The sequence below is a fragment of the Gopherus evgoodei genome, chromosome 7, assembly GCF_007399415.2.
Source record: "Gopherus evgoodei ecotype Sinaloan lineage chromosome 7, rGopEvg1_v1.p, whole genome shotgun sequence".
In the NCBI taxonomy this organism is placed as follows: Eukaryota; Metazoa; Chordata; order Testudines; family Testudinidae; genus Gopherus; species Gopherus evgoodei.
Window position 1 is genome coordinate 6,287,399 of NC_044328.1, and position 22,261 is coordinate 6,309,659.

The window sequence follows — 22,261 nt, forward strand, 5'->3', positions numbered from 1 at the left end:
CTTGGGGGGAGGGGGGAAGGCACTGCATGATGCTGGGTGGTGGTGGTGGGGTTTAGAAATTAAGCCCCTACATTGGCCCTCCAGGTATTTTGAAATCCCCTCCCTGTCTCCCCAATCAGCCTGGGCCAGGCAGCTCCACAACCCTCCCCTGCCCCCTTCCCCTCTCTTCATTCCCGCCCGCCCGCGCGACAGTGGAATCTTTCTCCCCTCTGGCCGCGGCCATCCAGTGCCCACTCCGCAGAGCGCCACGTGACCTTCTCTTCGCGGGCCCGACCGCGCGCCGTGTCGCTCCCCTTGCGGAGCAGGCCAGCTCGGAGCTTCTGTTTCCTTCACGCGCCCGCCCGCCCGCTCCTTCCTCTCCGCGTCCGCCTCAAACTCGGCTCCTCCTCCCCTCGAGCGGGAGCGGGAGATTGGATTGGAGCCATTTTCACCCGACCGAGCGAGGGAGCGAGCGTCGGGCCGCAGAGGCGGGCGCCGCGCTGAGCAGCCTGAGGTACCGAGGGGAAAGCCCCCCCCATTGCCTGGGGGTCAGGCTCCAGCTACCGGGGCTAGTCCAGCCCCTTCGAGTCCCACCTCTCCGTGGAGGTGGCGGGAGGGGCCCGGCCCCGTGTGATTCTCCCCCAGCACCGGTATTGTCTGGGAGGGGGCAGTGGGGGGTACCCCGTGTTAATGGGGTGATTCTCCCCCCCACACCGGTATTGTCTGGGAGGGGGGGGTTACCCTGTGTTAATGGGGTAATCCCCCCCAGCACTGGTATTGTCTGGGAGGGGGGGTTACCCTGTGTTAATGGGGTAATCCCCCCCAGCACTGGTATTGTCTGGGAGGGGGATGGGGGGGTTACCCCGTGTTAATGGGGTGATTCTCCCCCCCCCAGCACTGGTATTGTCTGGGGGGTGATTCTCCCCCACCCCTCAGCACCGGTATTGCCTGGGAGGGGGGGTGCCCCGTGTTAATGGGGTGATTCCCCCCCCGCACCGGTATTGCCTGGGAGGGGGCAGTGGGGGGTACCCCGTGTTAATGGGGTGATTCTCCCCCCCACACCGGTATTGTCTGGGAGGGGGTGTTACCCTGTGTTAATGGGGTAATCCCCCCCAGCACTGGTATTGTCTGGGAGGGGGATGGGGGGGGTTACCCTGTGTTAATGGGGTGATTCTCCCCCCCCCCAGCACTGGTATTGTCTGGGGGGTGATTCTCCCCCACCCCTCAGCACCGGTATTGCCTGGGAGGGGGGGTGCCCCGTGTTAATGGGGTGATTCCCCCCCCGCACCGGTATTGCCTGGGAGGGGGGTGGGGGATACCTCGTGTTAATGGGGTGATTCTCCCCCACCCCTCAGCACCGGTATTGCCTGGGAGGGGGGGTGCCCTGCAGGGGATGCGGGGGGGTTACCCCGTGTTAATGGGGTGATTGCCCCCCCCCAGCACCGGTATTGCCTGGCAGGGGGTTACCCCGTGTTAATGGGGTGATTTCTCCCCTGCCCAGCACCAGTATTGTCTGGGAGGGGGCTGTGCCCTGCAAGGGATGGGGGGTTACCCCATGTTAATGGGGTGATCCCCCCCCAGCACTGGTATTGTCTGGGAGGGGGATGGGGGGGTTACCCTGTGTTAATGGGGTGATTCTCCCCCCTGCCCCCCCCGCACTGGTATTGTCTGGGGGGTGATTCTCCCCCACCCCCGCACTGGTGTTGCCTGGGAGGGGCCTGTGCCCGGCAGGGGATGGGAGCATGGGTCCCGGGGAAGGGTTACCCATCTCAGATGAACTGCTGAGAGCACTGATCCTGCCTATGGGCTACCCTGTAGCCCTGCATTGGTTAATCAGGGTGCAAAGCTCACTCAGCATGAAATGATATTAACTAGCTCTTACGTTTGTCCACTATATCTTAGAGCTGTTCGCAAAGTAAACAGCATTATCTCCGCTGTGCAGTAGAGGAAACTGAGGCACGGACAGGACTTGCCCAGGGCCTCACTGCGAGTCAGTGGTAGAGCTGAGGAAAAGGTACTGCTCTCCTCCTTCCCAGTGGTTCCATTTATAGTGGAAGACGCTGTTTTTATATGTTAAATGGTGTTTTTGCATGTAGAAAAATATTTATCCTAATTCATAAGGGGAGGATTCTCACTGTGCAGGGTAGAGTTGCAGAGACCTATGGAGAAGTGGAATTACAGATGCATGCTGACACCCTTGGAAACTTTTGGTTAGTGGAATAAATACTTTTCTTCAAAAAATTAACCTGTGTAAAGGCTAACAGCGGACCATTCTATTTCAGAAAGATACTGAGCTCTGTTGAAGGCTGTTTTCAGGTTTTCAAACGTTCTGTTGCTTAGTGGGAAGAGACTTACTACTTACCTGTGAAATATTGTATAGGTATGATGTGAATTTTTCCTAGCCTCTTGCTTAAACTATCAAGTAACTTACTACTGTGCTCTGAAAATAACTTATCACTGTTACATTCAGCAAATGCTACCCATTTGCTAAGACACATGATTTACAGCCTTGTAAAAAATTAACTTAGAATAGAATACTATGTGTTGAATCTTGAATGGCAATGTAACATGGATTTGATTTAGCAGTAAGACAAATAAGGGCTAATACCTTGTCTGTGCAGCCACGTGGACCTGAACTGGATTCCTTAGGTCATTCTTTGAGACAGTAAGGGTTTGGAGAGCTGCGGCTTTGGTGCCCTCAGCCAGAGGGGAGATGGTACCTTATGTAATCTTACACTACAGTACTCATGTAACTTGTTTAAATACCCTTAGCTTTAAAAGGCTTCTCTATTCTGTTTCTAAACTGCTAATGTCAGTCTTCAGGCATTGGAAGGCATAACTGACAACTTTCCAGCTGCATTTTGGGCATTAGCAGGTGGTTAAAAAATGCCTAACTAAATTAAAGAGACAAGGTGGGTGAGTTAATTTTTTTTATTGGACCAACTTCTGTTGTTCTTCAGAAGAAGAAAACTTCAGAAGAAGTTGGTCCAATAAAAGATAATACCTCACTCATCTTGTCTCTCTAATATCCTCCAACACAGCTACACTACACTGCATAAACAAAATTAAATGTTGTCAAATCAATGTAAAGTTGATATGTGCGGAGAAGTATTTACCATGTTAATCAGCGTGCTTTGTTGAGCAAATTGGGGCAGCTTCATTTTAATCTAAAAATTCCACTCGCATGAGTAATATATTTATCCACAGGGCATGCCTAAAAGGATCACACTTCAAATAAAATATTAGATTATTTTCAGAGACCCTGTATATACTATTTTATTTATTTTTTAAATCTTAATTGCTTGTACAGTTGAACAATAAAAATCCTGTGTCTCTTAGCAACCTTTTATGTCAAAGTGAGAAATAGCCGAACCGAGGGACTGATTCTTCAAGGCCTTACTCACAGGAGTAATCCTTACTCAGACAAGTAGTAAGAATTGCTCAGATTTTGAAGTTGGTGGGGTGGGTATCTGTTTGCAGTGAGGATTATGCATATGAGTAAAATATGGCAGGATCTAGCCTTTTCTGAGCATATGATAATGGGTTCCGTTTCTTTATAAATCCATGCTACTGCATCTGGAGAGTGTGAGATTGCCCACCAGTGTTGGTGCAAATGACAGAGCTGATGAGTGAGACCAGAAACCATATTCATTTTATATTCTTACCTTTCTTCTTTCTACGCAGTACATTATTTCTAATCCTACATGAACACCAAAGTGACAAATAAATGGCAAAACTTGGCCTTTTATTATTAAGTTTTGTCTAACCTTATAGTGAGTAGTACTGCCATTTGTCCTATTGTAATCAAGAGCGTTATTCACAGAGCAGTGTACAATTCTGTGGAAATGGGGTTAGCAGAATAAGGCCCTGTATAAACAGATGACTTTGTAAACTGAACAACTGGAAAATAGCCTAGTGTTGGTATTTTCTTAACATCGCTTTTAATTTGTTTCCATGGCCACTTGGTGGTCCTGTTTCATCACATTCTAACCTTAAGCAGAGGGAAAAGGACCTGACTTGACAAGTCAGATGTCTATTCTGCATATTAATATGTTTCTGTATTATTTCTACAGTATATTAACTTGTTCTCAAGATGGAAACACCATTGTTAGACAAATCAACATCACTGTGCAGTACTCCAAAGGACCGTGGGACACTAGCTCCTCAGAGCACCGGCTCAGGGAAAAAGGTATGAAAACTTTTTATATGCCATTCTATTAGTGAAGTTTTCCCTTTGTAGCTAGGTATTGCAGCACCAATGATAAGCAAACTTTACTTGATGTTTGGCGGTCCATGGAATACTTTGACAGAATGTATGTGGGAACAGATACTTTATGCCCAGAATTAAAATTGATGGGTAATGTTCTCTAAGTATGTGTGCTTTGATCATGACATGCATTAAGTGCTGAACACCCTGAATGCTGAGCTAAGAAGTGAAAGAAACCTTTATAAATACCTATAAAGAGATTCAGGACCTTATTTAAACTCACTTTTTAAAATTCTTCCTCTCATCTGTACAAAAGGCTCCAAGTCTTAGCTCTCTAGGCTCCGGCATATGCAGAATGTTGCTGCTGCTTCTGCCTATACACCTCTACCCTGATATAACGCTGTCCTCGGAAGCCAAAAAATCTTATTGCGTTATAGGTGGAACTGCGTTATATCGAACTTGCTTTGATCTGCCAGAGTGCACAGCCCCCCGGCCCCCCCAGAGCACTGCTTTACTGAGTTATATCTGAATTCGTGTTATATCGGCTCGCGTTATATTGGAGTAGAGGTGTACTTTGACACATACAGAATAATGCAGTCACATCGCCCTTGTTCCAGGCCACTCTTCCCTGACCTCGCCCCCGCTTTGCTCACTTAGTACTAGCTTAGTCTGTCACATCACAGCCTTACCCCAGTTATAACAGCATTACCCTTTGCTGCATCTGACAGCTTTCCTTGCTGACTTTCCCATCTGTTTTCAGATTACCCCTGAAATCAAATTGGTATTATTTAACTCCAAGTTTGGAGCACAGCTAGTATGAAAAACTCTATACAAAATGGAAATGCAATGTATTATGTCTTATGATGATCAGCTCTACATTGCTTATTCCTTCTCTGATGTAATGTCACTGCGTGCACCGTTTGGTGGTGATAAATTGACCGTGGCACACATTAAAACAGGGGCCTGGCCAGCATAGGGTCAGATTGTGATAAGTGTTTTTTCACTATATTGTTTGGGTTTTCTCAAAATTTAAATATTTTATAAGGATATAAAATATTAGGCAAAGATCTTTAAGGATGACTAGTGATTTTTTTTTAATTCAATGACTTTGGGTTTTCAGAAAGTGCTGAGCACCCACCTTCTGAAATTAAGCCCTGTAATGTGCCTCAGATTGGTTACTCTAATACTGAGACACTCAAAACCATAACCACTCTAAAATGGTGGCCTTGGACTTTAAAAAGCAGTTTGGTATAGAAATGGCTCTTGGCCTCAGGCCTGACACTTATTTGATTCTTCTGATGACCATCTATGAGGTCCAGTGATGTTCAGTGGTTGCTGTAGTAGAAATAGTGGTAATGCTTGTTTCAGATAGAACAGAAATCTGAGGACTGGCTACCTGGAATAACCATTACAGCTGGAGAATTGCAACAGAGAAGAAGATGCCCCATTATTATTTCTGGGGGAATGTTGGGCCAAAACATTAAAAGCATTGGGCCAAAAATTAAAAATTCTGTACACAATATTTTAAAAATTCTGCATATTTTATTTGTCAAAATAACACAATGATGCCAGTTTCAGTTATTTTGGTAATTTTTTCCAAAATACCTGTAACAAAACAGAAAACAAAAAAATTCAGGAAATTTTTTTGATAAACAGATTCCTTGCTCAGAATATCAATACAGAACTTTGAATAATAATTCATTTAAAGTACCATACAGAAATGTATTTCCCTCACCCCTCAGAAGCAGTGCAAAGGCTTGGGGGAGTGGAGGTAATGGAGGAGCTAAGAAAGAGGGAAGTAATTGCTGGGAAGGAGCCTGGGAATAAAACTGGAGGGTTGTTGGGTGTGGGTGGGAGAAGTATGGAACAGTTTTATTTGTGGGGGAGGGACTGTTATGGAGTTGGGGAGCCTCCCCCATGCAGACCCCAGCTGACCCCTAGCCTCTCCCTTTCAGCCGGGCATATCTGCACATTCCCATGTATTCTGGCAAACCCACTCAGCCATCCCCACTCCTCCCAGCCCCATATGGCTCTGCACCCCCACTCTCATTCAGCCCCTAGCTCAGTGTTATTACCCCACTAGCCCTTCTGAACCCCACTCTGTGTAAATCCCGCTCCAGCAGTACCACTCTGTCTCCCCCATATTCTGTGTCTCCTCACTTGGCCTCTTGGGCAGGGTGCTGTGAGGAAGGCAGCCTCTGCCCCCTTCCTCTCCATGGCTGGCTGCTCCAGCCATGAGCCAGCTGCCCTCTTTTCTGGCACATCAGCCCCTGTTGGGTGAAAGGTGTAATTGCAGCATGACCTCTCTCGTGGCTTCCCTTCACCTCCCTGTCAGAATAAATTATTCTGCAGGAGGGGAAAAAATCTTCAGGGGACCTTAACTCTGTGCTTGCACAGTGGCGCAGAATTCCCCCAGGAGTATATTATGTTTGCATTAGTTAACTTAAATGAGGTCAATTTAAATTAATTTAGTATGGTCCAATTCTGCTACCCGTACACATACTGGGTAGTACCTTACTGTGCAAGTAGTCCCATTTGGATTTTGAGAGCTACTCATCTTGAGTCAGGGTGGCAAAATCAGGCTCATATTGAATTGATTTTTAAAGCCGTATTCAGACATATCTGTGTTTACATTCAGTCACTGAGGCAGCTTTCTTTCCTGCAGAATAGACCTGCAAAAATGTTCCTAGTAGAAGACACTTGAAAACAGTTTCAAAGCTACTATAAGCTGAATTCTATCATTTAATTTTTTTTTAATACCTACAGGTTTGTGTTTTTTCCCTTAAAACAAAAAAATAGGGGATCTGCCTTACAAATAACTTTGAAATGCTTGACTTGCAGTGCTGTCCAGTGGAGGAAAGGATTCCTTCAGTCCTGCTTTGCATCATGAACTGGTCATGAAAGCAGAGGTTTTTTAAAAAATTGTTGATTTTTACTTACAAAACTTATTGATTTACTTTATAATTATATTTATAGTGATTGTACTATCCAATATATTACACTGTAGTTTTTCTTTAACTATTAATTTCCTTACATTTGGGAGTTCATGCCAGGCTTTATATTTGGAAAGTACATAGCATATTGTGAGCAATATGTGAAACTAAAACGGGGGAAAAAGGCTGTGCTATTGATCCAGTAGGTATTTTGAGTTCCCTCTAGTTCTGAAGTCTCCAGTAGATTTCCATGCTGAGATTTTTTTAGATATGGTAACATACTGACTTGTAACAGTTTCTAAATTTTGACCATTAGGATAGTTGTACTTCCTTTCTTAAAGAAAATTCTCCTGGAGTCATTGAATAAGGACAGCAGGATTTGGTCCTGAGAGATGAAGTCAGGAAGGTTGGAGCCACAACTCTTTCTTAACGACTAGCTTTTGAGTGAGTGTGTGTGGGTATACATGTGACTGAGCAGTTATCTTCCTCCTCTCACATCTGTGAACGCAGTAGTGGTAATTGTGAAAATTTACATCATAGTAGGGTTTACATATACTGTAAAAATTGAACTGGTAAACTTACTACTTAGATTAAGGTCACTTCTGTTCGTTCTTCTCCCAAATAAACATTTTATATTAGCAAAAATATTGTTTGATTATTTTTTTTTGTTCCTTTGTCATTTTCTTTAGCCAATGAGCACAGCACTTAAGGAGCGATTAAAGAAAGCAAGACGTTCATTTAATTCCAGTTTCACTGTGGCAAAACGCCTTAAAGTAGATATTGAAGAAAAAGATTACAGTACTTCTGAAGAAGGGGCTCGATTGGCAAAAGAATCCTGTTCCAGATTACAAAATAGCTGTGAAATCCTGGAGAAGAACTGTGCTGCAAATACAAGTTTGAATAGTCCTGTAGAGGAGAGACATTGGTGCAGACTTGTTCAGAATTCTCCACACTCTGTGGTGTTGGGGGCTGACCTTAGTCAACAAGAACTACTGGAAGAAAAATTAAGATTGTTGAAGCAGGTCCAAGAGAAGGAAGAGCTGCTTCGAAGACTCAAACTGGTCAAGATGTACAGATCCAAGGTGAGAAGAGTTTCTGAATAGGTCAACGCTATCTCTGCTCTAAATCTTTTCTCTTTTAATGTTTTTTGAAATGGGGCCAGGTAGGGCTGACCTAATTTCAGGGCAAATTTGGTTCTGTAAAAAGACATTTTTATAAACTCCTAAAACCAGTAGAAATCAGAGCTAGTCAAAAAGCAGGTAAGAAAGTTGGTTGATTTATTTATTTTTGTTTTCCTGTTTTTAAATTTAATTTCAAAATTCAAAAAATTGTGACCAACTCTAATAGAAATGTTTCTGTGTGTTTTTAAATTCTATTGGAGAAATATTTTTTAAAACAAAAACATTCCTTGGTAGTGTTTCAAGCCTAAAGATTGCAGCATTGGGCTAATATGTGAGAACCTGAAATTGAAACTGATGAGAAATCAAAATGAAAGACTATTCTGTTTTCATCATCCAAACTAAAAGAATGGAATAAAAAATAATGCATAATAATGTAATTCTTTAAGAATGGCTTTTAAACTGGATGTTTATTTCAAATACATCTTTAACTGTTCTTGACCTCTGTCTTTTATTGTGAAAAGTGTTTGCACTTGACTGGGAGACTACCAATGCTTATGTCTTGTCTACACTGGACAATGTCGGATGTATAATTTGCCAACAGTACAGCTCTACTAAAAGAAATAACCACAGAAGCTGTAGTGTAGACAAGGCACAGGTTTTTTTCATCGTGTTAGGTTCTTGGGTCTCAATGCTGCCAGTGTTGATGCAGCCCTAGGTATTGCTGAAAAGTGTTGATTCACGAGATAGCACTTCTCTGTTTGATTACAACTTAATTTCCCATCATTGTTAGTGGATATTGTACTGCTGAAAGTGCAGAGATCCTATATATAGATGATAAAGATGCATGCAACTTTTTGTAGAAGATGAGGGGTCAAATTCTAATTCAATTGTATTCTTCATACCTAAGCTTCCACTGTAGTTATAAGTGGATGAGCTGTTTTTCCCACTTCCTGTCTTGGACAGCACCACTACAGAAGTAATTGTTGCATTCCACCCCAGAGGAGGCAGAAATTCTCTCTGCATATAGTTTTTTAATGTAATTGTTTGGGGGCTCTTTCAGTTAATTAATTTATATAAATATCTGTAAAGTTCCAAACATTGTTTTTCTATAATTTCTGTGACTCTGTAAGTAACCTTTCTCCCTCCCCATTTCAGAATAACCCATCAGAATTGCAATCTTTGATAACGAAATGGAGATGCAGCACTCAGTTGATGCTTTATGAACTCCAGTCAGCTTTGTCTACAGATGGCAGCAAACTGAGCCTTACTCTGTTGATAGACAATTTTGGATTAGAAGACAAGTTACTACACTACAGCAGAACAGAAGAAGACTTTACAGATATGTAATTTACAAGTACAAAGGTTTCTGTTATAAAAAAGATTAAATATAAACTGATAAACCATCATGATAGTTTGTTTCAGTAGTGGATTGTTGGAATAGACTTTGCTTATGTATATACTGTAAGAAGCAGTTATTTTCTGGAAAGGATTATCTCTCAGGCAGAAACTTACTCATTGAGAAAATTGCCATTAGTGGATATGAAAATGAAATCTAGTAATATTGTACTTAAACAGCGGGCTGCATGTTGTCTGATCAGTTTTACACTGTACCTTCTCTTGTTTGATATATTGGGATCAAGTTAACTGCTTTTTCTAGTTATACTAAGATGTTGAGGAATTCAACACATACATATTCTGAAAGTTTCTTCAATTTGCCAGTCAATTGATGTGAGCTATCTAAGGATTAAGTTCAGGTGTAATCACATTGCATATTTTCAGTTACTGAAGCAATATTGAGTTTTTGTACATGGCTTTATCTTGTGATACTAGAAGCAATACATATTCTATGTGCTTAACAAAAACAGAACTGTGTCTAATGTATTTAAATGTCTGCATTTAATTTACCTTTCTGCAATTATTCTTCTTAAATCCCAAAGCCATTTCCCCCTTTATACGTCTTATGTTTTAGTTCTAATTTGTGAGTGGTATTTTATTATGTTAATTAGAGATTGTGTGAGAGAAGTTGATTTCCCTGTTGACTGTCTCCTCCTTGACCATCGATTTATTTTAGCTGCTTCTTTCTTTGCTGAATTTCTTATTTTTTACTTTGAAACCTGCTTCATCTAGTGTAAATTTACAAGAACCCCAACTGCCCCACACACCTCCAGAATGCACCAATTTATTGTATATGTACAGATTCCTAATCTGCTAAAACTTGGTTTTATTGTACATGTGACAACTTAGACTCCCTTCCTCAACACTAAGATGCTTCTGATGTATCTGCAGGGAAATCAGGAAAAATCTGAGTTTAGTAGTATATTTTGTTTTGCTGTTCCATGCTCCCGCCTATCAGGTGACACTAGACCTAAATTCTGCAGCAAGGCCCTCTTGGGTGGAAGGTTTAGGGTGAATTTTACTGCTAACTAGGAATTTATATAAGAAGTGTTTATTATTAAATAATTTGATAATCTGCGTGGTTACTAAGATGATGAAGAGGCTGATACAGTGGCTTGGGTAAGAAGATGGGGCATCCAGAAGGGAGTAGCTGCCCTCCCAGGGCTCTTCGGTTCTGCTAGATTGGAATTCAACCCCTGCCTCCTGTTGAGGACTTGGTACGAGGTAAGAAATCTAGGAAGAACCATGGAAGGGTAATTAGACTAATTATGAATCATAGTTAATGATAAAGCAATAAATAGAAGTCAGATCAAGAAGGAGGCAGTAACTGCAATCAAGAAGTTTTGATAACAAATGTAGTATTTGCTAAACAAAAGTATTAATGCTATTAGTGATGTCACCTTGGAATGGGGCTCCAACTTGAGGCGTATTTCCTAGGAAAGATGGAAGAAGAAAATTTAGAACCGTTGGGGAGAAATTGTAATGGCAGGAAATTCCTGTGCAGGTCCATTTTAGACCATATGGTAGAATTTACTAAAGGTTCCTCTTTTCCTTATCTGCTTCCCATCTCTTTGGGGAGAGAAATGGTATGAGAAGAAATCTTATGCCAACACATCTGAAATTGGACTCTACTAGAGGGGTGTATAGTAGAAACTGTTTAAGAAGAGTCCAGTAGGGTAGCCCTAATAAGGCTTATTTAATCTAAGGACTGTTAGATTTTTTTTTTAAATACAGTAAAGTGGAATAAAATTTAAGAGCAGAAATAAGATGAAACTAATGGTTTAAAAATGAAAAGATGTTCAACTCTTTAGGATTCAAAATTATTAACAGGGGGTGTAGACTTAAATTGTATCTTCCAGAATTTAAAACAGTTTTTAAAACCAGTTCATACTTCACTTACCAAGCCTTCCAAGTTCAGACTTGTGTATCATGTCAATTAGAGCAATTGAAAAAACAGACACTTAAACAGTGCTGAGAGCATTTTCTTGTGATGTTAACCGATGTTGACCTGTTCAGTGTGCGATGGCATCAACTGATGAGGTAAAATATGGGATCCTGAACTCAAGACTTGGGAGTTAAATGAAGCAGGGGTATTGTATTTTTTTTTTTTAATTATAATATAATCAAGGTAAAGTGCATGTAATACTGCCTGTCATCACGCTATCATGACGCAATGATGAACTGTTTTATTTTAAATAATCAGTATATTTGTGGTTTCATTCAACACATACTAGAAATTGATGTCTAACAAAACTATTTTTAGTTACACTACTTGGCAATTTTGCTCCATATTTTTTTTCCTAAGTAAATATAATTCAGGGTTTTCTGAATTGCTTCCATTCTTCAACATCATAGGAATGTGCATTGCAGACCACAGAATACACAAGGTGACAGTATTGTTCAAAATATCTACTTCTATAGTAATAAACACGTCTGTTATTAAGCTATGAAATCATAAATTAAAGTATTACAACAGGCACACCAAAATTGGGTATGAACTGTACAAAACAGCTTTCATACTCAGTCTAGTAAAATATTTTAGAATCGTAAATAAAGGAAGAAATCAATTCTTTTGTAGAGAGATGCGTCTCCGATAAGCAATGATGAACTCATCTGCGTTTTATGTTGGTGGAAGTACCCTTCTGCTAATATTCCATTTCAAAAAGGGCGGGAAATGTTCTCATTCTCAGCCTTTCAACTTCTGCCTGAAGAACTGAAATCTCTTGGGCCTGTTCTTTTGCAAGATCCACTAGCTGTCGTCGCTGCACAATATTCTGATAATGCTCCTTTGCAGCTTTTTCAGAAACCAGCCGTGTGTCTGTGCAAACCAAAATATCAGAAATAGTTCATATCAGAGAAAATATCTATTGTAGGCCCTGCCCCAGGGCATATCTTATTTCAGTGACAAGGCTAAACTTTCAAAAGAGCTTACACTTGAGGACAAAATTTTTGCTCTTGCAATGTATTGCTACTTCTGTTTTGCCCAGGCACAAACGGTGAGCGGAGGAGGGATGAATTTATTTTTTACAGAGGACAAAGGTATTGTGCTAAAGTCTCTGATACAAATAGGAGTAGTTTTATGACTTCAGTGGAGTTTCACCAACTTATACTAGCAACAGTTAATTAACTTGAGTTACAACAGGAGCAAAAATCTCAAGTCTAGACATATCCTTAGTGTCTGATGGATATTGAAATTGCTCTCTTAGGCAGGGCAATACCATTTGTGTATATGTAACATAACAAAAATCTGCTGCTGGCAGTGTTTTGTCCCTATAGTGCTGCTGATGGAAACAACTGATCAGCATTGGAGATGTATTTTATGAATGTCTTTTACTTGTGACCTAAAAGCATGCTACAGAATGTGACTCACCAGCTGCTTCAAAGATATGCCGTCTTTCTGAAACAGACACAAGCATTTCTTGCAGCTCCTGGCTGAGTTTGTAGTTTGCTTGTTCCTTTAGAGAGATGCGCTTCTCCAGATCTTTAAATACTTTCTGACAGTTCTTCACCTTCTTCTTGTGCAGCTGTTCATTTCCAGTTGAATAAAGCAAATATGCGTCTTTATTAAAGCTGCTTGTGCCCGCCCACCCCCAGAAACTCAATAGGTACGACACATTTAGGATTTACCTTATCCATCACACCAAACGTCTGCTCCATTACAGAAACCTGGTGGGTGATGCGGCTGTCATAGTTTAGTATTCTTAGGAACTGCAGAATAAAAAGAGAGAAATCAGACTACTAGGTATCTGAGTGTTTTTTCAACCATTCCAAGATCGTAGGTTGGCAATCAAGCGATACGAAACGTAGAAAAAAAATTTGTTTTAATCTTGCGTAGTACAAAGCATTTCTATAAACCATAAAATGAACATTTCTTAGGTGCTGCTTGAGTACTCAAGAACATTCTATTCAAGCATTCATATATTCATTTATTAGCATTGTTAACTCTAATACACTCAGTATCTTAAGTGTTTCTGTTGTCAGAAGGAGGTCTTAAAAGAAAGTCCAATGGTTTTGGTGACTAAGGCTCTGGAGGTTATGCTCTACATAGCAAAGGCACACTTACCATCCCTTCTCCCAATGACAGAACCAGGCTGTTTAAGTCCATTTAGATTGTATTAAATTAGATGTGATATACTCCCCAAGCCATGTTCATGGGGGAGAATGCAAAATGTTTCTGCTTAATCTAGCTAGACAGAGACTAATGTCCCACAGAGCCCATAAGCATGGTTCTAACAGATGGTACCTTTTGAGAAGGTATGCCTTTTCTTTATGAAGTGATCCCCTTATAGTTCTGAATTCTATTGTTACTTTACTTTCACAGTAATTTTTCTAGATAATTAATTATAATCTTTCTCTGGGAGACACCAACAGGTAGCATATTGTTTGCAAGGATCTTGTTGTCAGGTGGGAAACATAAAATAGTCTTAAATAACTCATGACCAATAGAAATCAGATGTTTGTAGATGACTTGTCCACTTTCTAGTTCAGGTAAGCCTTTTTGGGATCACCCAAACAAACAGCAACGCTCTGGTGGTGGTTTTGCTGCAGGAACTTTCCATCAGTCACCTTTTGGGTATCTGTTGGTTCTTTTGTTGGCATCAGTCCTAAAAGTCCCCCTTTTCTACTTCTGAAGTCAGAAAATTCAAAAGTGGCTGTCTTTCTTTTTAAAAAAATTTTTAAAAGCACACTAATGTGATTTTCTGTGGGATACCAAATGGAGGCACTTCAGAACTTTCATTTAAGATCAAGAATATGTTTTATTTAAAAATGAATTACGTAAGGCTGTAAAATCCTGATTCCTTGATTTAAGTGCTAATATTGATACTCGGAAGTTTAGAACCAATTCTGCCCTCCGTTACACCTAGGCTTGACAGAATTCATGTAAAAAAAATAATTTTGACAGTATCAATATCTATTAGCCAGGATGGGCAGGGATGGTGGCCCTAGCCTCTGCAAGAAGCTGGGGATAGGCAACAGGATGGATCACTTGATGAGTCCCTGTTCTGTTCATTCCTTCTGGGGCACCTGGCATTGGCAACTGTCAGAAGACAGGATATTGGACTAGATGGACCTTTGGTGTGACCTAGTCTGGCCACTCTTATATTCTTAGGAAATTAAGTGGGGGGAGGAGGGAGTTAGGGTAGCACTGATAGCAGTGCTGTAAGAGGTTCCTTGCATAGCTGAGGGGCCCAACGCACCCAAGTGAAGGTGAGGCTGTGGTCCTGGTCCAGCAGAGACCCCTAGCCAGGTCCAGGGGACAGTCCTGCATACTCCACTTAGGGTGACCTGACAGCAAGTGTGAAAAATCGGCACCGAGACTGGGGAGTAATAGGAGCCTATATAAGAAGATGACCCCAAAATTGGAACTGTTCCTATAAAATTGGGACATCTAGTCACCCTAACTCCACTGCTGAGTAACTGAGTGGGCCTGTGACAGCACAGCTGCAGAAGGCTTCCTGCACGGCCAGGGGCCAGTGACAGCAGATCCCTGTAGGAACTAGGTCCAGGGGAGTCTGCACTTGCCAACTGTTATTGATGGATTTTTTTGAGAGCGGGGGTTCTCTTTCTGAGCATCAGGTGAAACTGACATTTACCACTGACTAATGATTTTAATCGTATCTTCCCAGGCCTAGTTACACCTAGTACAACTCCAAAGACTTCAGAGTTACACAAATGTCAAAGCAAAATTTAGTCCTTAAACCTAGCTTGGGCTAGGTTTCCCTGTAGATGTAGGACAACTGAAGAATACAAATAATGGTACAAACATGAACAGCAGCTTTTCTCCAGATAAAAATCTCAATTTCAGAGTTACTTACTAGCTGGCGATCTCTTGAAACATGCAGATTTTGAATATCCCGAGCCCTCTGGTTTAGATCTTCCATCAGCATCTTCATTTTTTTATGTTCCCATTCCAGCTGAAATATCCCTTTAGAGAAGTCCTTACTTTCCACCATACTAGCAATTTTCTTTTCTCCTTGAGCCTGAAAAAGATTAATTTTAGCATAATTTATGGATTATGGAATAATTTTTTGCTGTAACAGCATAGACAGGACTCCCAGTTTCTAATTTCAGTAATTTTAATGTGCTACACTGCAATCCTTTTCAGAGGCTGGTGTCCAGACAGACTTCATGTCAAAAAAGCTAACAATGTTAGGAACCATCAGGAAAGGTATAAAGACAGAAAATATCATAATGCCATTATACAAATCCCTGGTTGGTCCATACTTTGAATAGTACATGCAGTTCTCGTTGCTCCATCTCAAAACCACACTAGAATTAGAAAAGGTACAGAGAAGGGCAACAACGACTAAGGGTATAGAACAACTTCATATGAGGAGAGATTAAAAAGTCTGGCACTTTTCAGCTTGGAAAAGAGATGAATAAGGGGTGATAGGATCGAGGTCTGTAAAATCATGACTGGTGTGAAGGAAATGGATAAGGAACTGATATTTGTCCATCACATACTACAAGAACTAGGAGTCCCCCAATGAAATTAATAGGTAGCAGGTTTAAAACAAAAAAAAAAAGGAAGTACTTCACACAATGCACAGTCAACCTGTGAAACTCATTGCCAGGGGATGTTGTGGAGGCCAAAACTCATAACTGGGTTAAAAAAAGAATTAGATAAGTTCCTGGAGGATAGGTCCATCAATGGCTGTTAGCCAAAATTGTCAGGGATGCAACCCCATGCTCTGGGTGTCCCTAGCCTCTGAGTGCCAGAAGCTGGGAGTTGATGGGATGGATCACTTGATTGCCATGTTCTGTTCATTCCCTCTGAAGCATGTGGCTTTGGCCAGTCAGAAGATAGGATACTGGGCTAGATGGACTATCGGTCTGACCCAGTATGGCCATTCTTATCTTCTTTTTTATGGCACTTGTTGCCTTTTGCTGACACTTTAAATTAATGCTACTGCTTAAGCCTTGTATCATAGATGAGGGTGAAACAAACTGCAGTCAATTCCTGTCTGTCCCCCCACCTTATATAAGTGCTACAGCCCAGGTTTTTAAAGGTATTTAGGCATTGCTGAGCTCAGCCTTGCAATACACCTAATTAATTTAGGAGCCTGTCGGTCTCAAAGGTGATTTGGGTGCCTGTCAATGGAATTTTAGCTCCTAAGTGCCTAAATCTTTTTTGGAAATGACATTAAGTCTCCTAAATTGGGTAGACATTACAATAGTGAGCATAGCAATGCTTAAATACCTTTAAAAATGTGGGCCTAAGCATTTTTCCTCTACGATATTTGAACTTGTCCCAGTGTCAGGAATTTTGCAGTTACCACTGAAGGTTGTATGTGGTAGAAATAAAAAGCAAATTTTTATGCAGCTGGGATGGCAAGAAAATAACCTTTATTGTGAGTATGAAAAATGAAATTTGTATGATCCCACAATTTCACCTTTATATTGAAGGAGAATCACTTAATTTTTGGAAGTTTCATTGTAACCCAACGTTCAGTTACCTGACATGACTGCACAACAGGGGAATGTAGGAGTGGTATACAGGACAGAGGTCGGCAACCATTCAGAAGTGATGTGCCAAGTCTTCATTTATTCACTCCGATTTAAGGTTTCACGTGCCAGTAATACATTTTAATTGTTTAGAAGGTCTCTTTCTATACGTCTATAATATATAACTAAACTATTGTTGTATGTAAAGTAAATAAATTTTTTAAAATGTTTAAGAAGTTTCACTTAAAATTAAAATGCAGAGCCCCCCGGACTGGTGACCAGGACCGGGCAGTGTGAGTGCCACTGAAAATCAGCTCACGTGCCACCTTCGGCACACGTGCCATAGGTTGCCTAGCCCTGGGCTAGAACAAACCACTCCCCCAGCCTCCAAACCTTTAATGGGATTGTGAAGATTAGGAAAAGAGGTTGGGGTTAGTTAACATGTGCCAGCTAGCCCTAACCTAGCCAGGCCCTTTTCCCATATGTAAACACAGGTTAATACCTTCTACCTGGATTTAGCTGGTCACACTTGACCCTAGGCCACTTATTTTGATGTCGAAATGATCACTTTTGAAGATCTGACCCATATAAGGATATAAGCCAGGGGTTGGCAACCTTTCGGAAGTGCTGTGCCAAGTCTTCATTTATTCACTCTAATTTAAGGTTTTGCGTGCCGGTAATACATTTTAACGTTTTTAGAAGGTCTCTTTCTATAAGTCTATATTATATAACTAAACTATTGTATGTAAAGTAAAGAAGGTTCTCAAAATGTTTAAGAGGTGTCATTTAAAATTAAATTAAAATGCTGGTCTTACACCGCCAGCCTGCTCAGCTCGCTGCCAGCCTGGGGTTCTGTTCACCTAGGCCGGCAGCGGGTTGAGCACGGCCTGCGGCCAGGACCCCAGATCTGGTTGGGGAGGTTTCAGGGGTCATGGAGGGGGTTCAGGGCAGAAGTCTGGGGTGGGGGGGGTTCAGGGATGAGGGCTGGGGGGGTGTAGGGCAGAAGGCTGGGGGGGTAGTGGGGTCAAGGGTCAGGGCAGAGGGCTGGGGGGTATGGGGCTGCAGGGCAGAATGCTGAGTGTGTGTGGGGGGTCAGGGCAAAGGGGGTGTAGGACAGAAGACTGGAGTGTGGGGGGGCATCAGGGCAGAGGGCTGGGGTGCTCGGCTCGTAGGGGTGCTCGGCTCAGGGCACAGGGCTGGAAGGGATGTGCCCTGTTGTTCCATCCCTTTCCCCAAGGCTCCTTCCCTACCTCTCTTTCTCCTCTAGGGAGCTGTGTACACGCTGCCGCTCTTCCCCCTCCCTCTCCCTCTCCCTCTCCCCTTCGCCAGGGCCATCAGCTGATTGGCACAGGGATAGAGAGGGGGCAGGGCAGGAAAGCACCATGCTGGGGGAAGAAGTGGGGGAGAGAGAAGCTTGGCTGTTGCAGAACCAAGCTTCTGCCTCCTGCCCCCGCAGAGGAGAGCAGTGGGCGGGGGGGGGGGGAAGGGAGGGCTGAGTTGGGCTGGGGGCCAGGACTGTGGCAGGCGGCTGCGTGCCGCTCAAAATCGGCTCGCGTGCCATGTTTGGCATGCACGTGCCGCAGGTTGCCAACCCCTGGTATAGGATATTAATTCTCTGTATACAGAATGGACATAGTGCTTAAAGATGCTGCCTTTCCACTAATCAGGATGCCACTGATCAGTGCTCAGGATAGTAGCCTTTATATTAGAGATGTTACAGAACTCATAATAGCTTCAAGGACCGTCCAAAAAAAGGTGACAATTGAGCCTGTTGGTATATGGTAATGCATTAAAAGAGATTAAATCACGTATTACAGCAATGTCAAACTAGATGAAAAGCTGCTGTCTCCAAAAGGAAAATCCATTCATTTAAAGCCCTTAATTTCCTCCAGAAAATGTAAATTACCCGGATTGTGCAATTCAGCTCTTCAATAACACTCTTGTGAAGGAGAATAGCATCAGTATAATCTGGTATTAGCTCAGCAGCACTCTCCAATTCCACCTGTCCTTGTTTAAGCAGAAATTGGACAGTCAAATCCAGTTGAAACCTCATCTTCTCCTCTCGTAGCCTAAAATTGCAGAGAACCAATAGCAGTTTTTAGTGATTGATAAAATGCTTGTATTTTAAATCTTCACTATGATCAGAGGGTAACAGAAAGATTAGGAAATTATCTGAAAACCAAAAAGGGTCACTCCGATTTTCATAATTCTTTGTGTTTGCTAATGACCAAATGCATGCTTCAGCAAGGGTTTGCTCCCTCACACCCTGTTTTCTCTTATTTGCTCCTACAGTGAGTGCTTCTTTCCATACAGACTGTTTTGTCTTCCCAGCCAGGTCAAGCAGAAGTTAAAAGGGAGAAAGCCCCTACTGAACGAACAAAAATGTTATCAATAATTGTAAAGGAATCACAGAAACCTCCCCCACCCTAGTCAAGTACATTTCTTTCTGTATAAATTATCTTCTTGGAGTTTGTTCCCAAATAACACTCCCATCTCAAAGGTGATGAGAACCAGATGGTGTAGTAGTAGCTGATAGAATAAGAAAAATACAGTGTTACACATCTGAACCTCTCATTGAAGTCAACGCTCTTTCAGAATTGGGCTCTACGTCTCTTAGATGAGTTTTAGAGAAAAGTGTGATGCAGTACAGAACTGTACACTTCTCACTAGACTTTTAATTCTGTGTCAGCAGAGTGCTAAAGTATAGATGAATGTGAATGTAAGAATAATAAGCAAAATTACGTATTGAGTTCATTTAAAATTTTTTCAGTGTCCATCCTTATCTTCTCATCATCATCCATCCTTGTCTGGAGAAAGGCCTGCATCTCCGCTAGCGCCAGGGCTTTCCGTTTCACCTAAGCAAACAACATCACAACTACTTGAACACACTGAACTTTGCAAATGTAGAGGAAAACCTTTAATGGTAGACAGACTCTTTTGCTCATTCTTCACAAGAACAGATTTTGAAAAGCTGGATGAGGGAACAAGCTACCTTCCTGACTCCCATTAAAGTCCATGCAAGTCCACAGTTTTAGTCCTTACTTGCTCTTTGAAAGTTTACCCTTTACTGATGCATGTTTTGTTCCTATGAAAGGAAGGTGTCATTTCCTTCTCACTTCAGCAAAGCAAAATGGATCCTGGCTACATCTTTGGATATTTAAGGATTACATCTTGGTGACATTAACCTCAATTAATAGTGTAATGGCTTTCTATCAACATGTTAGGATTTGCTCTTGATGCTCTAGGCAGGGATGTTAGATGGGATGGGATCTGAGTTACAATAGAGAATTCTTTCCTGTGTGCTGGCTGGTGAGTCTTGCCACATGCTCAGGGTTTAACTGATCGCCATATTTGGGGTCGGGAAGGAATTTTCCTCCAGGGCAGATTGGCAGAGGCCCTGGAGATTTTTCACCTTCCTCTGCAGCGTGGGGCATGGGTCACTTGCTGGAGGATTCTCTGCAGCTTGAGGTCTTCAAACCACAATTTGAGGACTTCAATAACTCAGACATAGGTCAGGGGTTTGTTACAGGAGTGGATGGGTGAGATTCTGAGGCCTGCATTGTGCAGGAGGTCAGACTAGATCAGGATTTGGCAACCTTTCAGAAGTGATGTGCTGAGTCTTCATTTATTCACTCTGATTTAAGATTTTGCATGCCAATAAATACATGTTAACGTTTTTAGACGGTCTCTTTCTGTAAGTCTATAATATATAACTAAACTATTGTTGTATGTAAAATAAATAAGGTTTTTCAAATGTTTAAGAAGCTTCATTTAAAATTAAATTAAAATGCAGAGCCCCGGACCAGTGGCCAGGATCTGGGTAGTCTGACTGCCACTGAAAATCAGCTCATGTGCTGCCTTTGGTACACGTGCCATAGGTTGCCTACCCCTGGACTAGATGATCGTAATGGTCCCTTCTGACCTTAAAGTCTATGAGTCTATAAGGAAGAAGTGTTCATCAGGGTAAACAAATGCAGCAGATTTACATGTAGGTTACAGATGCAGAATGGTATAAAATACCTTGGTGGTTTGCTTTTTTTTTGGTGGGGATGGGGAAGGAGAATGAGAAAGGATCCTTTTAGACAGCTCCTACTTTCCACTTACTTTCTTTAGCGGAGAGCAGGATGTGGCTTCCTCGGAAGCCATTCATACTGCTCTGTATCTGCTGGAAGAGGGAACTTTGCTAAAGAGCGATGACTAAACTCTGGAAGTGAGCTCGGGACTCACAGATCACCTACACTGTGCTGCCACTTGCTTAGTCCTCAGAACTTGATGCTCTGGCTTAAGATCCCAAATCATCAAAGAGTATATTCCAAACAGTAAATCAGTGGCAAAATAAATCTGATGAAAATCACTTGACGTACCAGCTGTTCGCTTTCCACTTTTGTTCGTCTAGCCAAACAGAAACGTTCCCAGACAGGGAGTTCTAATCCCTCAGGCATGTTTTCAGGGCCATCCATTTCATCTATGGCTTTCATTAAATGGGCAAGTGCCTCTTTGTAAGCTCTGGCTGAGCCTGGCCGATCTCCATAAGGGTTAGCAGTGTCAAGGTGCATCTTGATCTTCTGGGCTCTGGTGTCATCAACCATGGCATACATAGTAAAATAAATATTTTATCTTTCTTCTTACTTGTTCCAAGGAACAAGGTCTTGTAGAACTAAAAACACTTCACACCACTCTCAATCTCTTGCAGCATGCAACCAGGAAACAGCATTTAAAACACATAAAAAGACATGTTTTGGGTGGTTATTAATGATTAGAATCACATTTTAAATAGCATATGTAATGTGGGTAGGGGGGAAGATTGCTTTAAAATGTCTGTCAGTCATCCGTATGATAGCTGATCGTCAATAATGGTTAATGACCATCCTCATTACAGAGGTGCAGTTTTAAAAACAGATTGGTAATCAATGGCCTACTGCACAGAGCTCAGAAAACAGAATGTCCTCTCCCATCATAAAGATAAAAATACACCTCTACCCCGATATAACACGACCCGATATAACACAAATTCAGATATAACACGGTAAAGCAGTGCTCCGGGGGGCGGGGGGGGGGGTGGAGCGGGGCTGCGCACTCCGGAGGATCAAAGCAAGTTCGATACAACACGGTTTCACCTATAACATGGTAAGAATTTTTGGCTCCCGAGGACAGCGTTATATTGGGGTAGAGGTGTAATA

At 42.0% G+C, this 22,261-nt stretch overlaps 2 protein-coding genes across 15 annotated transcripts in view; one reads left to right on the top strand and one right to left on the bottom strand.

Annotated features, from left to right (window-relative positions):
• Positions 1-299: 299 nt before the first annotated feature.
• SFR1 (SWI5 dependent homologous recombination repair protein 1) lies at positions 300-10,192 on the top strand. 7 transcript variants are annotated; one of them, XM_030569111.1, is made up of 6 exons: positions 300-493; positions 1,882-1,993; positions 2,101-2,189; positions 4,053-4,168; positions 7,809-8,201; positions 9,396-10,192. In XM_030569111.1, exons 4-6 carry the CDS (start codon positions 4,073-4,075, stop codon positions 9,585-9,587), a joined length of 681 nt encoding a protein of 226 aa, XP_030424971.1. In that variant the 5' UTR covers positions 300-493; positions 1,882-1,993; positions 2,101-2,189; positions 4,053-4,072; the 3' UTR covers positions 9,588-10,192. The 7 variants fall into 7 exon arrangements, with proteins under 7 accessions (XP_030424971.1, XP_030424972.1, XP_030424973.1 ...); XM_030569112.1 differs by having other exon boundaries at positions 2,122-2,189; XM_030569113.1 differs by lacking the exon at positions 2,101-2,189 and adding an exon at positions 2,262-2,359.
• Positions 10,193-11,801: 1,609 nt separating this feature from the next.
• CFAP43 (cilia and flagella associated protein 43) overlaps positions 11,802-22,261 on the bottom strand; it is a 95,446-nt gene continuing 84,986 nt past the window's right edge. For 6 of the 8 annotated variants that reach the window (XM_030569104.1, XM_030569102.1, XM_030569103.1 and 3 more), the window contains 7 exons: positions 21,446-21,653; positions 19,824-19,936; positions 18,988-19,150; positions 15,452-15,616; positions 13,263-13,343; positions 13,006-13,159; positions 11,802-12,453 (listed from right to left, as the gene is read on the bottom strand). In XM_030569104.1, coding sequence (XP_030424964.1) covers positions 12,281-12,453; positions 13,006-13,159; positions 13,263-13,343; positions 15,452-15,616; positions 18,988-19,150; positions 19,824-19,936; positions 21,446-21,653 — 1,057 coding nt within the window. In that variant the 3' untranslated portion in view covers positions 11,802-12,280. Of the gene's footprint in view, positions 12,454-13,005; positions 13,160-13,262; positions 13,344-15,451; positions 15,617-18,987; positions 19,151-19,823; positions 19,937-21,445; positions 21,654-22,261 lie in introns of those variants that run through there. The other 2 variants (XM_030569105.1, XM_030569108.1) reach the window with 2 other exon arrangements.

Excerpts from the sequence above, each read along its gene's own strand:
- SFR1 (XM_030569111.1), top strand. The coding sequence starts at position 4,073 with ATGGAAACACCATTGTTAGACAAATCAACATCACTGTGCAGTACTCCA. Across the intron at positions 4,169-7,808 it reads GCACCGGCTCAGGGAAAAAG|CCAATGAGCACAGCACTTAA; the intron begins GTATGAAAACTT and ends CATTTTCTTTAG. Across the intron at positions 8,202-9,395 it reads TCAAGATGTACAGATCCAAG|AATAACCCATCAGAATTGCA; the intron begins GTGAGAAGAGTT and ends TCCCCATTTCAG.